Source organism: Hyperolius riggenbachi, chromosome 1, assembly GCF_040937935.1.
Source record: "Hyperolius riggenbachi isolate aHypRig1 chromosome 1, aHypRig1.pri, whole genome shotgun sequence".
NCBI classification, from domain to species: domain Eukaryota; kingdom Metazoa; phylum Chordata; class Amphibia; order Anura; family Hyperoliidae; genus Hyperolius; species Hyperolius riggenbachi.
In genome coordinates, this window is record NC_090646.1 from 247,514,211 (window position 1) to 247,528,960 (window position 14,750).

The following is a 14,750-nucleotide window of genomic DNA, read 5'->3' on the forward strand; positions in this document are numbered from 1 at the left end:
GTTCTCTTTAAAGACTGAGGGACGACCAATAATTTAATGGTGCTATTTCCTGACTAACAGCAGTGACATGTAATTCAAAGCAGCTTTTAGCAGGTGCTTAGCACTTCTGCTTGAACACCAGATACAGTATACACTTGAAGCCAAGCAGAGGTAGGCTGATCAAATCATTAAAGAAAACCTGAAGTTACTTAACTACTTTATACACCACTACAGTATATCTACGTCCTCTGTGACTTCATCTAAGCCCGAGTCAGTAGATATACGTCTTGTAGCAGAAGCAGTGCTGTGCAGGATTGTGCTTGCTCCTGTGCACATTTCTGGCACTATCTGATGCAGCACTAATTGGTGAATGGGAATATATGTTTCCTGAGCTAATGAGATTGGGTTTTACCATTAAAAATACTTTTATTGTCTCAGTTCATAGTGAAAAATACACTCTGTAGCATTATTTCAGAATCAAATATCTGCACCATAAATTGTGACAGGAACATAATCCAAGTTTTGTGATAAGTGGTAAGAATAGCCAAACAAAATTTGTGGTTATTTATCATCTACAGTAGCGCTTTTTATTTTTAAACTGAGAAATAATGTGTTTTTCTATTTTTTTCCTCATTTCCACAATAGAATTCATAGAAAACAAAATTTAGGGAAAAAATGCCATACAATTAAAGCCTAGTTTGCCTCGAAAAAAAAAAAAAAACTATATATATTTCTGTGTCATAAGTAGGGATAAAGTTATTTCTGATTACATAAGGGCATAGCTAAACTGTCAAAACTGCTCTGGTCCATAAGTGGGAAACAAGGTCTGGCTGCAAAGTGGTTAAAAAAAAAAAAAGCCTGGGGCTTCTGTCAGCCACCTGCAACCGCGCCGCCTGGAACAATTCTCCAGTACCCCACCGCGGCTAAGTTTCACCATCGACGACTAGCAAGTTGATGGCCAATGAGACTGCGCAGTCCTGGACACGCACATTCTCGTTATCGCTTCTGTCCCCGGGAGCGTCCTGCACAGTACGTCCTGTGCCGGACCGCAAACGAGGGCCACACCAGTACAGTGGCCATCGACTCGGCGATAACGAAACTTAGTCGCGGCGTGGGAGCGGAGGATCATTCCAGGATGAAGAGGGCACAGGGCAGCTGCAGGGGGCTGGCAGAAGCCCAAGGTACAGTGGGTTGCAAAAGTATTCGGCCCCCTTGAAGTTTTGCACATTTTGTCACATTACTAACACAAACATGCATCAATTTTATTGGAATTCGACGTGAAAGACCAATACAAAGTGGTGTACATGTGAGAAGTGGAACGAAAATCATACATATTACAAATAAATAACTGCAAAGTAGGGTGTGCGTAATTATTCAGCCCCCTGAGTCAATACTTTGTAGAACCACCTTTTGCTGCAATTACAGCTGCCAGTCTTTTAGGGTATGTCTCTACCAGCTTTGCACATCTAGAGACTGAAATCCTTGCCCATTCTTCTTTGCAAAACAGCTCCAGCTCAGTCAGATTAGATGGACAGCGTTTGTGAACAGCAGTTTTCAGATCTTGCCACAGATTCTCGATTGGATTTAGATCTGGACTTTCACTGGGCCATTCTAACACATAGATATGTTTTGTTTTAAACCATTCCATTGTTGCCCTGGCTTTATGCTTAGAGTCATTGTCCTGCTGGAAGGTGAACCTCCGCCCTAGTCTCAAGTCTTTCGCAGTCTCCAAGAGGTTTTCTTCCAAGATTGCCCTGTATTTGGCTCCATCCATCTTCCCATCAACTCTGACCAGCTTCCCTGTCCCTGCTGAAGAGAAGCACCCCCAGAGCATGATGCTGCCACCACCATATTTGACAGTGGGGGTGGTGTGTTCAGAGTGATGTGCAGTGTTAGTTTTCTGCCACACATAGCGTTTTGCATTTTGGCCAAAAAGTTCCATTTTGGTCTCATCTGACCAGAGCACCTTCTTCCACATGGTTGCTGTGTCCCCCACATGGAAGTGGCAAACTGCAAACGGGACTTCTTATGCTTTCTGTTAACAATGCCTTTCTTCTTGCCACTCTTCCATAAAGGCCAACTTTGTACAGTGCATGACTAATAGTTGTCCTATGCACAGAGTCTCCCACCTGAGCTGCAGATCTCTGCAGCTCGTCCAGAGTCACCATGGGCCTCTTGACTGCATTTCTGATCAGCACTCTCCTTGTTCGGCCTGTGAGTTTAGGTGGATGGCCTTGTCTTGGTAGGTTTACAGTTGTGCAATACTCCTTCCATTTCTGAATGATCGCTTGAACAGTGCTCCTTGGGATGTTCAAGGCTTTGGAATTTTTTTTGTAGCCTAAGCCTGCTTTAAATTTCTCAATAACCTGATTCCTGACCTGTCTTGGACCTGTCTTGTGTGTTCTTTGGACTTCACGGTGTTGTTGCTCCCAATATTCTCTTAGACAACCTCGGAGGCCCTCACAGAGCAGCTGTATTTGTACTGACATTAGATTACACACAGGCGCACTCTTTAGTCATTAGCACTCATCAGGCAATGTCTATAGGCAACTGACTGCACTCAGATCAAAGGGGGCCGAATAATTATGCACACACCACTTTGCAGTTATTTATTTGTAAAAAATGTTTGGAATCCTGTACGATTTTCGTTCCACTTATGTGTACACCACTTTGTGTTGGTCTTTCATGTGGAATTCCAATAAAATTGATTCATGTTTGTGGCAGTAATATGACAAAATGTGGAAAACTTCAAGGGGGCCGAATACTTTTGCAACCCACTGTAAGTGTAACACTTTTTTTTAAAAGTAACGTCAGGTTTCTTTTAAAGCAGTGGTCCCCAACCCTCAGCCCACTGCCTGTCCGTGAGCCATGTGCAGATGGGCCGCGGGTCTGTCCTCCCTGCCCCTCCCCCCACGGCTGCCGCTGTGTTACCTTAGCTGGTGGCCGTTTCTCATAGAATATATATATATATATATATATATATATATATATATATATATATAGATATATATATAGATATAGATATAGAGAGAGAGAGAGAGAGAGAGAGAGAGAGAGAGAGAGAGAGAGAGAGAGAGAGAGAGAGAGAGAGAGATCTATATGGATATATCTATACATCTATATATCTATATATAGAGAGAGAGAGAGAGAGAGAGAGAGAGAGAGGGATATCTATATGGATATATCTATATATCTATATCTATATTATATATAGATAGATCTATATAGATCTCTCTCTCTCTCTATATATATATATATATCTCTCTTGGTCAGCCCCACTCCTTCAATCCTGTCTTCTCTCACAGCAGCGCGTCTCCCGGCTGCTGTGAATAGGCAGAAGCAGGAGAGCGGCTTCCTGTAGCAGCGATGCATATCGCCGTTACCATGGGAACCACTGCCTTGCTTCCTGCCTCTTCCCAGCAGCCGGGAGAAGTGCTGCTGTGAGAGAAGTCGGGATTGAAGGAGAGGGGCTGACCAAGATATATAAAGAAAAAGTGGTCGCCAGCTAAGGTACCACAGTGGCGGCCATATGCAGCTATACTCGCTATACTGGGGCATCCCATACGCAGCTATACTCGCTATACTGGGGCATCTATACTAGCTATACTGGGGCATCTATACTAGCTATACTGGCTATATTGGGGCAGCTATACTCCCTATACTGGGGCAGCTATACTCCTTCCTCGTCCCCCCCCCCCCCCCGCCCCCCTGGGAAATGTTTGGTCTGGATAGTGGTCCCCGGGCCGAAAAAGGTTGGGGACCCCTGCTTTAAAGGACCACTCCAGCGAAAAAACTAAGCAGTTAGAATCCCTCATGAGGAGATGGACTAGTCCAAAACCTGTCAGTTCTGCCAGATTTTAAGGGTTTTTCTTTGTTTTCAAAAGCATTTCCTGAAAGGCAGTTTAACTGCCAAAACAGTATGACACCAGCCAACCTCCCCACTCACTTGCACATTATTTTGGCAGCTAGACTTTAGCAATTGCCATCCAGAAAATGCTTTGGATATCAAAGGAAACCCCTACAACCCCCATATGGAGGTGGACTAGCCAAAACCTGTCAGTTCTGTCAGATTTTAACTGCCTACTTTTTATTGCTGGAGTGACCCGTAGTTAGTTGGGAAATATGTGGACTTCTCAATTTTGAAGTAAAATGGATATTCGGCTAGAAAACAAACATCAAGACACACAAAACATTTAAATCACGCTTTTCTCCTGGCGACTCAAAAACGCCAGAGCTGCAGCCAGTAGGGCACGCTCTATAAGCAGTAGCAGTGTTAGGGAGTCTTGCACAAGTTCTCCTCACTGAATAGGTGCTGGCTTACTGAACAGGAAGAAGCAAGATTAGAACTCAGGTCTCCGGTTTTAGAGGCAGAACCCTTAAAGCGGATCCGAGATGAAAAACTAACTATAACAAGTAACTTGTATATATATATCTTATCTAAAGTTTAGATAGTTTACACAGCAAATCTAGCTGCAAACAGATTCAACAGTTTATGATCATTTATTCCTGTGATACAATGACAGCAGCCATGTTCTGTTTGTCACATTACACACAGGCAAGCTGATCGCATCTCCAGCCCTCAGCCTGTGACAAATTCAGTCCCCTCTCCTCCTCCCTCCTGCCTCTGAAATCTCTGGCTAGTAACCTCCTCCTGCCCAGACTGAGCTCTCATAAGCCCTTGCTACATTGCTCTAGGGCCTGGTGCACACCAGGAGTTTTTCTGAGCGTTTTGAGTTTTTAAATCTGCTGCTAATGTTATCCTATGTGTCTGTGCACACTGGAGCAATGAGGTTTTGTAAAAAACCCCATAGCATTACATTGGGAAGAGCTTTTGAAACCTCTAAAAGCTCTTCCCAATGTAATGCTATGGGTTTTTTTTTTACAAAACCTCATTGCGCCAGTGTGCACAGACACATAGGATAACATTAGCAGCAGATTTAAAAACTCAAAACGCTCAGAAAAACTCCTCTGGTGTGCACCAGGCCTAGGAGTGCCTACATGGGACTGAGTGCCAAGTCTCTCTGAAAAAGCTTTGTGCAAGGCTTGTTTAGTTTATAGGGAATCAGAGTATTAAAACAAAACAAAAAAAGTATTTGGTTTGAGGAATGCCCTATAAACTATATGAAAGGAACACAATTATGCAATGAGTAAAAGTTTATCTCGGATCCACTTTAACCACTTGCCGACCGCCCACTGCACAGGGGCGGCCGGAAAGTGGAACCCGCAAGGACCGCCGCATGCACAGAGGCGGCGGTCCTTGTACGGGCATGGGCGGAGCGATCGCGTCATCCGTGACGCGATCCTCCGCCGGGGATCGATGGCCGGGGATTTAGCCTCTAGCTCGCCGGCCACTTAGCAGCGCGGGCGGGCGGAGGAATACAGAATTCCGCCGATCATTGCATATAAAAGGCTTTGTAATGTATACAAAGCCTATTATACAGGCTGCCTCCTGCCCTGGTGGTCCCAGTGTCCGAGGGACCACCAGGGCAGGCTGCAGCCACCCTAGTCTGCACCCAAGCACACTGATTTCCCCCCCCCCCCCCCTGCCCCCTGATCGCCCACAGCACCCCTCAGGATTTCACAGGTCATTGTGCGACATTTGGTTTCAAGACTACTCCTCACGGTTTAGGGCCCCTAAAATGCCAGGGCAGTATAGGAACCCCACAAATGACCCCATTCTAGAAAGAAGACACCCAAAGGTATTCCGTTAGGAGTATGGTGAGTTCATAGAAGATTTTATTTTTTGTCACAAGTTAGCGGAAAATGACACTTTGTGGAAAAAAAAAATATTAAAATCAATTTCCGCTAACTTGTGACAAAAAATAAAATCTTCTATGAACTCACCATACTCCTAACGGAATACCTTGGGGTGTCTTCTTTCTAAAATGGGGTCATTAGTGGGGTTCCTATACTGCCCTGGCATTTTAGGGACCCTAAACCGTGAGGAGTAGTCTTGAAACAAAAATGACCTGTGAAATCCTAAAGGTACTCATTGGACTTTGGGCCCCTTAGCGCAGTTAGGGTGCAAAAAAGTGCCACACATGTGGTATCGCCGTACTCAGGAGAAGTAGTATAATGTGTTTTGGGGTGTATTTTTACACATACCCATGCTGAGTGGGAGAAATATCTCTGGAAATGGACAATTGTGTGTAAAAAAAAAAAATCAAACAACTGTCATTTACAGAGATATTTCTCCCACCCAGCATGGGTATGTGTAAAAATACAACCCAAACACATTATACTACTTCTCCTGAGTACGGCAATACCACGTGTGGCACTTTTTTGCAGCCTAACTGCGCTAAGGGGCCCAAAGTCCAATGGGCACCTTTAGGCTTTACAGGGGTGCTTCAACAATTAGGCACCCCCCAAAATGCCAGGACAGTAAACACACCCCACAAATTACCCCATTTTGGAAAGTAGACCCTTCAAGGTATTCAGAGAGGAGCATAGTGAGTCCGTGGCAGATTTCATTTTTTTTTTTTTGTCGCAAGTTAGCAGAAATGGAAACTTTTTTTTTGTTTTCTTTTTTGTCACAAAGTGTCATTTTCCGCTAACTTGTGACAAAAAATAAAATCTTCTATGAACTCACCATGTCTCTCAGTAAATACTTTGGGATGTCTTCTTTCCAAAATGGGGTCATTTGAGGGGTATGTATACTATCCTGGAATTCTAGCCTCTCATGAAACATGACAGGTGGTCAGAAAAGTCATAGATGCTTCAAAATGGGAAAATTCACTTTTTGCACCATAGTTTGTAAACGCTATAACTTTTACCCAAACCAATCAATATAGGCTGAATGGGTTTTTTTTATTAAAAACATGTTTGTACATATTTTTCGTGCTGCATGTATACAGACATTTTACTTCATTTGAAAAATGTCAGCACAGAAAGTTAAAAAAAAAATCATTTTTTTTGACAAAATTCATGTCTTTTTTGATGAATATAATAAAAAGTAAAAATCACAGCAGCAATCAAATAGCACCTAAGAAAGCTTTATTAGTGACAAGAAAAGGAGCCAAAATTCATTTTTGGTAGGTTGTAGGAGCGAGCAATAAACCGTGAAAGCTGCAGTGGTCTGAATGGAAAAAAAGGGTCTGGTCCTTAAGGGGGGTAAAGCCTACGGTCCTCAAGTGGTTAAGCAGTACACTATCCAGCCACTGCTGTAATACTCTAATGAGTAACCTAAAAACACCAAGTAAAAGCTTATTTGATCATGTCATCCTGATAAACGGCTGGCATACCCCCACTGGAACTCAATGTGCCTAACAAGCATGGACATTAACTTGAACCTATAGGATAGAAACATGCACTACAAAAGACAAAGTAATTTTATAGTTGCAGGCTTCAGAGAGATTATTGTTCCTAGAGTGGTTTAATGAAGGAAGATTCACTAAAGGGCTGCATATTGAAGCTATGTTCAGTTACTAAGTATCCAGGACTTAAGGCGATACAAAGCACATGAAAAAGTACACTTATGCTGGGAACGCACTATACTTTTTTTACGGTCAATTCTCTACAAGATTCTCTGCTCGATTTTCTTACCTTCCGCTTGTTTTTTTTAATCTTTGTTTCCATTCACTTCTATGAGAAATCAAGCCGGAAAACAATCGAGTGGAGAATCTGACATGACGGAATTTATCTATCGAAGGCATTTATCGAAACGATTCTTCAGCAAAAACGAAATGTTCCCAGCATAATTTTCACAAAAATCTTCTGTTCCAAGGGCTGGGTTCCACTACAAATTGCAATCGCTAAGTGATTATATCAAGAAGTTTTGAATCAAGTTGATATATATTGGCTAACTTACAAGAAAAGCAGTAAGCTTTCAGATTGATTTCTGTATGATGACAAAATTTTGAACACACAGCTTATATACACTTTTTTTTGCGTATTGTACATCTATACAAGCACAGCTGCTCCAAAAATGCATTTGCAATTCTGCAATAATCGTTTTGCTCTCACCACTATACAATTATGACAAAAAGCAAGCTTTGAAAGCTCATAGACCCACATAACCAGATTTTGAGCCGCTCATTGCTGCACAGGCTTGTGACGCTATTAGGGTGGGTACCTTATTTGTCATAACATAAAAGTGTGCATAGAACTAGGGATGTTTTATCTTTATTTTTTTAATAAAACACATGGCAGTTTGGTAGGTAAGGCTGCCTAGAACACAACTTTGTGTTTAGCTTGATTTTAAGGCCTCTTTCACAGTGCAACGTTAAAGTAGCACGTTTAACCCTTTCTGGACCATCAACTGCCCCCTTAAGGATCAGAGGGTGCTGGTCCCGTAAATAGCCGCTTCCCGACGAATTGCCGCAATGATCCGCCTCTCCCGACGAACACGCCGCTCTGTCCCCGCCGCAGGCTGCTCTCTCTGCCGTCGCTATGACAGCAGAGCGCTGTGCGCCGGTCAGGAGCCGCTTTCATTGGCTCCTGACCCTGTCACTCCATGTAAGCCAATGAGAGCGGCTTACATGTATGACAGGGCCAGGAGCCAATGAAAACGGCTCCTGCCCTGCTCACAGTGCTCTGTCGTCATAGAGGCGGCAGGGCAGCAACGAGCGGCGGGGGCAGAGCGGACCGAGCGGCGGAGACGGGCAGGGTAGCGCGGTCAATGGGACGTAGAGTTTACGTCCGGTCAGGACCGCAGCGCCCCCTGCCCGACGTAGATTCAAACTCGCTCGGTCCGCAGGTAAACAACATTTAACGCAGTGTAACTGACTGCAGTGAAAAATCAATGATCCATTCACAGTGCACACGTTGCGTTGGTGACTAACGCTGCACGTTAAGTGAAACTACTGCATGCTGTGCGTTATACACGTTATTAGCTGCGTTGGACTGTTTGCACATGCTCAGTAATGACTTTTCATTGCCTGTATTCTCTACTGTATGCAACCGTAACAGGGCATGAAGTTGCGTTGCAACTTTTTTGGGGCATTGCGTTGTAATTTGCGTTGCGACTTTAACGTCGCATCAAAATGCAATGTCCTACTGTGAAAGAGGCCTAAAAGCCTGGGTTCCGGCGTTGTTGTCTGAAGTGAAACAAAAGGGCACGGCTCTCCCCCCCTTGTGTGTCTTAGAAATCATTATATATTGTATTCATCAATTTACTTTGATCACTGTCATTACCATTTCTGTATTTTATGTATAGTTTTTGTATTTTTTCTCCAATCATGTACTCTGTATATTGGTGTACACCATTGTCTGTAATGTGTACCGCATGTTCGTTTCTCACGTTGTACAGCACCATGAACTATGTTGGCTCTTTATAAATCAATAATCATCATCATCATCCTTTGTTGTCTGAAATGAATAGAGCTTCTTTTTGCTGCCTTTCTCTGCACCCCACCACTAATAAATCACTCTGCTTAGTAGAACAATCAGACATTTCTCATATTAATAGTTGTCCTCTAGTTCCAGGTCAAAGAGCAGGCAGCTAAGACCAGGTCAGGTTTCCAGACTTGATGCTTGTACCATAAATGCAATGAAGCAGTAACAGCTATTTCTATCAGTACAAGTTAAATAATGCACTAAATTAGTTGCTGAATCTGCTGTATTCATCTGCACCTGTGAACCTGGCAATGTTTCTGTAGCACTTTTCCAGCAGACCTATAAAAATCAAGGAATGAGGACAGTATGCAAAGCAAGTTATACAGAACAGCGTCTACTGAGCATTATTCATTTTATTTTAGCATTCATAAATTTCTCAGTCTAGTTATTTTTTTTTTTTTTCATTTTTGCATGACAAAAATAAAGCCATATTTCTATATGGATTTATGACAATGTCACAGACTTTACCTTGTTCATCTTCTGCAAACAACTTCAATGCCTCAAGAGCTTCGTGAAAAGACCAGTCATGCTCCTGAAGCACCTCTCTAAGCTCCTATCCAAAAACAAACACAGCATAATTACAGAATGTCTTGATCACATTACCTTACAGATCAAGAAGTTAAACACCATCATGTCAAACAAAACCAATAAAACAAAGCAAAGTGCTGGCAGCTAAAAATAAATTAAAGCAATTAAAAAGAGAGTAAAGTGTTCCAGTTATCAAATAGGGATTATATAAGATATGCCATTGTAAACTAAGCATAATACAGCTGATCCATGAGCCAAGAGCCAAAGAAATGGTGGGTTTCTGCGCAGGGAAAACTAAATGAGGCCTGGAACCTACTACACAACGCTATCGCTAATTGCAATCGCTAGCGTTTTGTATGAGGGGTTTGCAAGCGATTTCATGAGCGATTTTAAAAAGTATATTCAATTTGCCAGCGGCTGTGTAGCGATTAGCGTTTTAATTCTGATTGGTCCTTTCAATTAATTTTAATTTTGTTACAGTGTGCAGTAACTTGAAAACGCTAGCAAAATCGCCCTGTGCAGGTTTTGTTGAGCGATTACGTCAGCGTTCATACACTTTACATTGCAGAAACGCTAACGCTAAACGTCGAAAATGCTGCATGTCCTGCGTTTTGCGATTTGGTAATCGCAATCGCTCCAGTGGAATTTGACCCATCCATTAACATTAGCTGAGCGTTTAGGGAAATCGCTAGCGGTTTGAATCGCTCCCTAAACGCTCATAAAATCGCTCTAGTGGGTTCCAGCCCTAAATGATGACTTAGTTTTAGTACACTAAAATACTATACGCACCTAAAGGATTATTAGGGACACCTGTTCAATTTCTCATTAATGCAATTATCTAATCAACCAATCACATGGCAGTTGCTTCAATACATTTAGGGGTGGGGTCCTGGTCAGGACAATCTCATGAACACCAAACAATGTCAGAATGGGAAAGAAAGGTGATTTAGGCAATTTTGAGTGTGGCATTGTTGTTGGTGCCAGATGGGCCGGTCTGAGTATTTCACAATCTGCTCACTTACTGGCATTTTCATGCACAACCATTTCTAGGATTTACAAAAAATGGTGTGAAAAGGGAAAAACATCCAGTATGCAGCAGTCCTGTGGGCGAAAATGCCTTGTTGATGCTAAAGGTCAGAGAAGAATGGGCCAACTGATTCAAGCTGATAGAAGAGCAACGTTGACTGAAATAACCACTTGCTACAACCGAGGTATGCAGCAAAGCATTGTGAAGCCACAACACGTACAACCTTGAGGCGGATGGGCTACAACAGCAGAAGAGTCCACCGGGTACCACTCATCTCCACTATAAATGGGAAAAAGAGGCTACAATTTGCACAAGCTCACCAAAATTGGACAGTTGAAGACTGGAAAAATGTTGCCTGGTCTGATGAGTCTCGATAGAGTCAGAATTTGGAGTAAACAGAATGAGAACATGGATCCATCATGCCTTGTTACCACTGTGCAGGCTGGTGGTGGTGGTGGTGGTGTAATGGTATTGGGGATGTTTTCCTGGCATACTTTTGGCCCTATAGTGCCAAATGGGCATCGTTTAAATGCCACGGGCTGAGCATAGTTTCTGACCATGTCCATCCCTTCATGGCGACAATGTACCCATCCTCTGATGGCTACTTCCAGCAGGATAATGCACCATGTCACAAAGCTTGAATCATTTCAAATTGGTTTCTTGAACATGACAATGAGTTCACTGTACTAAAATGGCCCCCACAGTCCCCAGATCTCAACCCAACAGAGCATCTTTGGGATGTGATGGAACGGGAGCTTTGTGCCCTGGATGCGTATCCCACAAATCTCCATCAAATGCAAGATGCTATCCTATCAATATGGGCCAAAATTTCTAAAAAATGCTTTTAGACCCTTGTTTAATCAATGCCACATAGAATTAAGGCAGTTCTGAAGGCGAAAGGGGTTCACTTTATTGGTATGGTTTTCCTAATAATCCTTTAGATGAGTGTATACACTTGGCATTGCCGATTTCAGAAATTTTCAAACCAGTATTATCATTTAGTGTTCTCCCAGAAATGTATTTTAGCTGGCCGAGATAAAGCTGTAGCTGGGTGGTCAAAAAGTTGGTGTGACCAATAAGGGATCAGGGCCTTTTTTCCCTGATGGCTACGTATTAGCTAAACCGGGTCGGGCAGAGTGGACATTGGTATGGTGGTAGTGGTCACTTTGTGAAATAACGCGCTTTATCTTCCTGGTTCCTGTAATACTGGCCTGGAAGTAAATGTTTTTAAAGCGGAATGTAACCCAGCATTTCTTCTTTGCTTTTTTTTTTTACTAGAACAGCATTTAACTAGTTAAACACATGACTTACAAGCTCCCTGCAGGGAAAGCTGGACGCATCTAAACTGGAGATAACATTATCTTGTGTTTACTTAATTGTATCAAGTGAGGAATGTGACACATTCTCTGACTGTGCAGACACTCCTGAACACAGACAGATACTCAGAAAGCATTTCTGGGGACATTACAAGATGAATACACAAAAATATGAATAAAATGCAAAGGCAGCTCTCAGAGCAAAAAAAAATTGTACTTTGGGTACTTGTAATCTCTAAATGAATAATAATACTTAGGCACAAAATCAAATATGATAACCGTATGGCATATAAAAAGTAGGAAAACATGTTTTTATTGAATATTATGTCAGAGTTTTATACCGCTTTAAGTTTATTTGATCTGATGCACTCGTAAGGAGCTAATGAAAAACACCCCCTTTTAATCCTAACTGTATACACTTGGTGGTGTTTTTATGACATGTTATATGTGGACCTGGATCTATGATAAATGTATTAAGACCGCTTTGGCTCATATTTCCTGGAATGGTGTCATCCCTGATCATTAGCATCATACGTCTATGATGTACATAACTTAGGTCTAGGCTAGTCTGGTCAGTCTGCATTTTATTTGATTTGGTGGTGGATCGCAGCTATTGCTAAGACTACTATGGGGCTAAAGCAAAAAGTGAGACAAAACCGTGACAGGCTATTAAAGAAAACACAAACCAGGTGTCTGCCACAGAAATCCCTTAGTAGTAAAGTGTCAAACATTGCTCTGTATGACTTCACTAACAGTAAAAGTGATGCTTCAAATGGGATTAAACTCAAATTTCAGCTATGACATAAATGCATTAAACACGGCATACAATTAATAGCTAAAACCATTTGAGTGGCTTCTAAAGTACTGGAAGTGTTAACACTCGAGCTTTTTACTTAATCTAGCTGCTTATTGATAGGATTACTGTTTGATGGAATGCTCAGATTGTGTAGGAAGTGTAATAAGCTGTGTAAAGAAGGCAGAAAAGTTTCTGCTGTATACAAAGGAGTCAGCAGAGAACTTTCTCTCCTTTATTTGCAAACTAATTACATAATTACACGTCTATCTGATAATAGGTCAAGCGGCATGAAAGGCAATCAATTAGCTTATGTAAGGTGTAAAGATGCATTCAAATGACAGACTAGTCTTAAGGGCCCTATACACCATACAATATTTTGCCCAATTAGGCATTAGATTCAACAATAACATCTAATTGGGCAGCAATTGAGGTTAGCAACAGCACAGCAGCAACATCCCATGGCTGATAATAGGCTTTACTCCCCATGATCCCAGTCATATTTTTAATTGGGGGTCAATCGCGTGTTGATCTGCACCAAATTTGAATAGTGTGTGGGTAGCAGTTTAATTCCACTTTCATCTCTAGATGAAAATGTTTATGTTTTAACAACATTGTTTCTTTTTAGCTTAAAAGAGAGTGTGGATTATAAATGGCAGTTATGACAGTCTGATGCAATCTTAGAAATAAAGCTATAAAACAGAAAATAAAAATATGAGACTCTTTTCTATATTACTATGTTCTATTTGTCAGCCATACTACAAATAAATTTAAAGGAAACCTGTAATCTGAAAAAAAAAAAAAAAAAAGTTCAAGTGGACCTCCAGACTAAAAATCTATTCAGCAGCACTGAAAAGGCTTGGTGTTTCTTTAACAGTTTAACAGCATCAGAACTTTGCTTTTCTTATCCAAGCCTCATTTTTTGGCTGCACAGAAGCCAAGTTCAGCTCCATCAAAGAAAACTGCCCAGGCATTTCTCGCCTGATACGATGCAAAGCATGATGGGATCTCTGATATGGTTCTCGTTGCCTAGCAACTGGGTGGGGTGATCTGGATACAGGACAGTTGAACTGTGTCTCATGCTCCCGGTCACCTCCTTTCAAGCAAAAAGATGGGTGCCCCCATGAAATCACAAACATTTGCCTGTTGTTTTTTTTTTTTTAAACAGGGTGGGTAAGAGATTATATTACCCATCTATTTTAATTAACATAACTAATGAAACTTAAAGAGAATCTGTATTGTTAAAATCGCACAAAAGTAAACATACCAGTGCGTTAGGGGACATCTCCTATTCCCCTCTGTCACAATTTCGCCGCTCCCCGCCGCATTAAAAGTGGTTAAAAACAGTTTTAAAAAGTTTGTTTATAAACAAACAAAATGGCCACCAAAACAGGAAGTAGGTTGATGTACAGTATGTCCACACATAGAAGATACATCCATACACAAGCAGGCTGTATACAGCCTTCCTTTTGAATCTCAAGAGATCATTTGTGTGTTTCTTTCCCCCCTCAGGGGGGAGTGCATAGCAGAACCACAACACTGAAGAACTTGGCAGCCTTCCAGACACAGACTGACAAGTCTGACAAGGGAAATATACATTGATTTATTACAGAGACTGTGATAGTACAATGTGCTGCAGTAAGCCAGAACACATTAGAATAGCTTTTGGAACTTGTAGGATGATAAAAAACAGGATGCAATTTTTGTTACGGAGTCTCTTTAACAGTATTTTTTGTTTAGGCTGAAGTGCCTCTTTAAACTTACCTGGGGCTTC

General features: G+C 41.8%; 1 protein-coding gene across 1 annotated transcript in view; it reads right to left on the reverse strand.

The window, feature by feature from the left end:
* SMARCAD1 (SWI/SNF-related, matrix-associated actin-dependent regulator of chromatin, subfamily a, containing DEAD/H box 1) overlaps positions 1-14,750 on the reverse strand; it is a 168,856-nt gene that overhangs the window by 82,784 nt on the left and 71,322 nt on the right. The window contains exon 8 of the mRNA XM_068232555.1: positions 9,781-9,865. Within this exon, the coding sequence (XP_068088656.1) occupies positions 9,781-9,865 (85 nt within the window). The remainder of the gene's footprint in view (positions 1-9,780; positions 9,866-14,750) is intronic.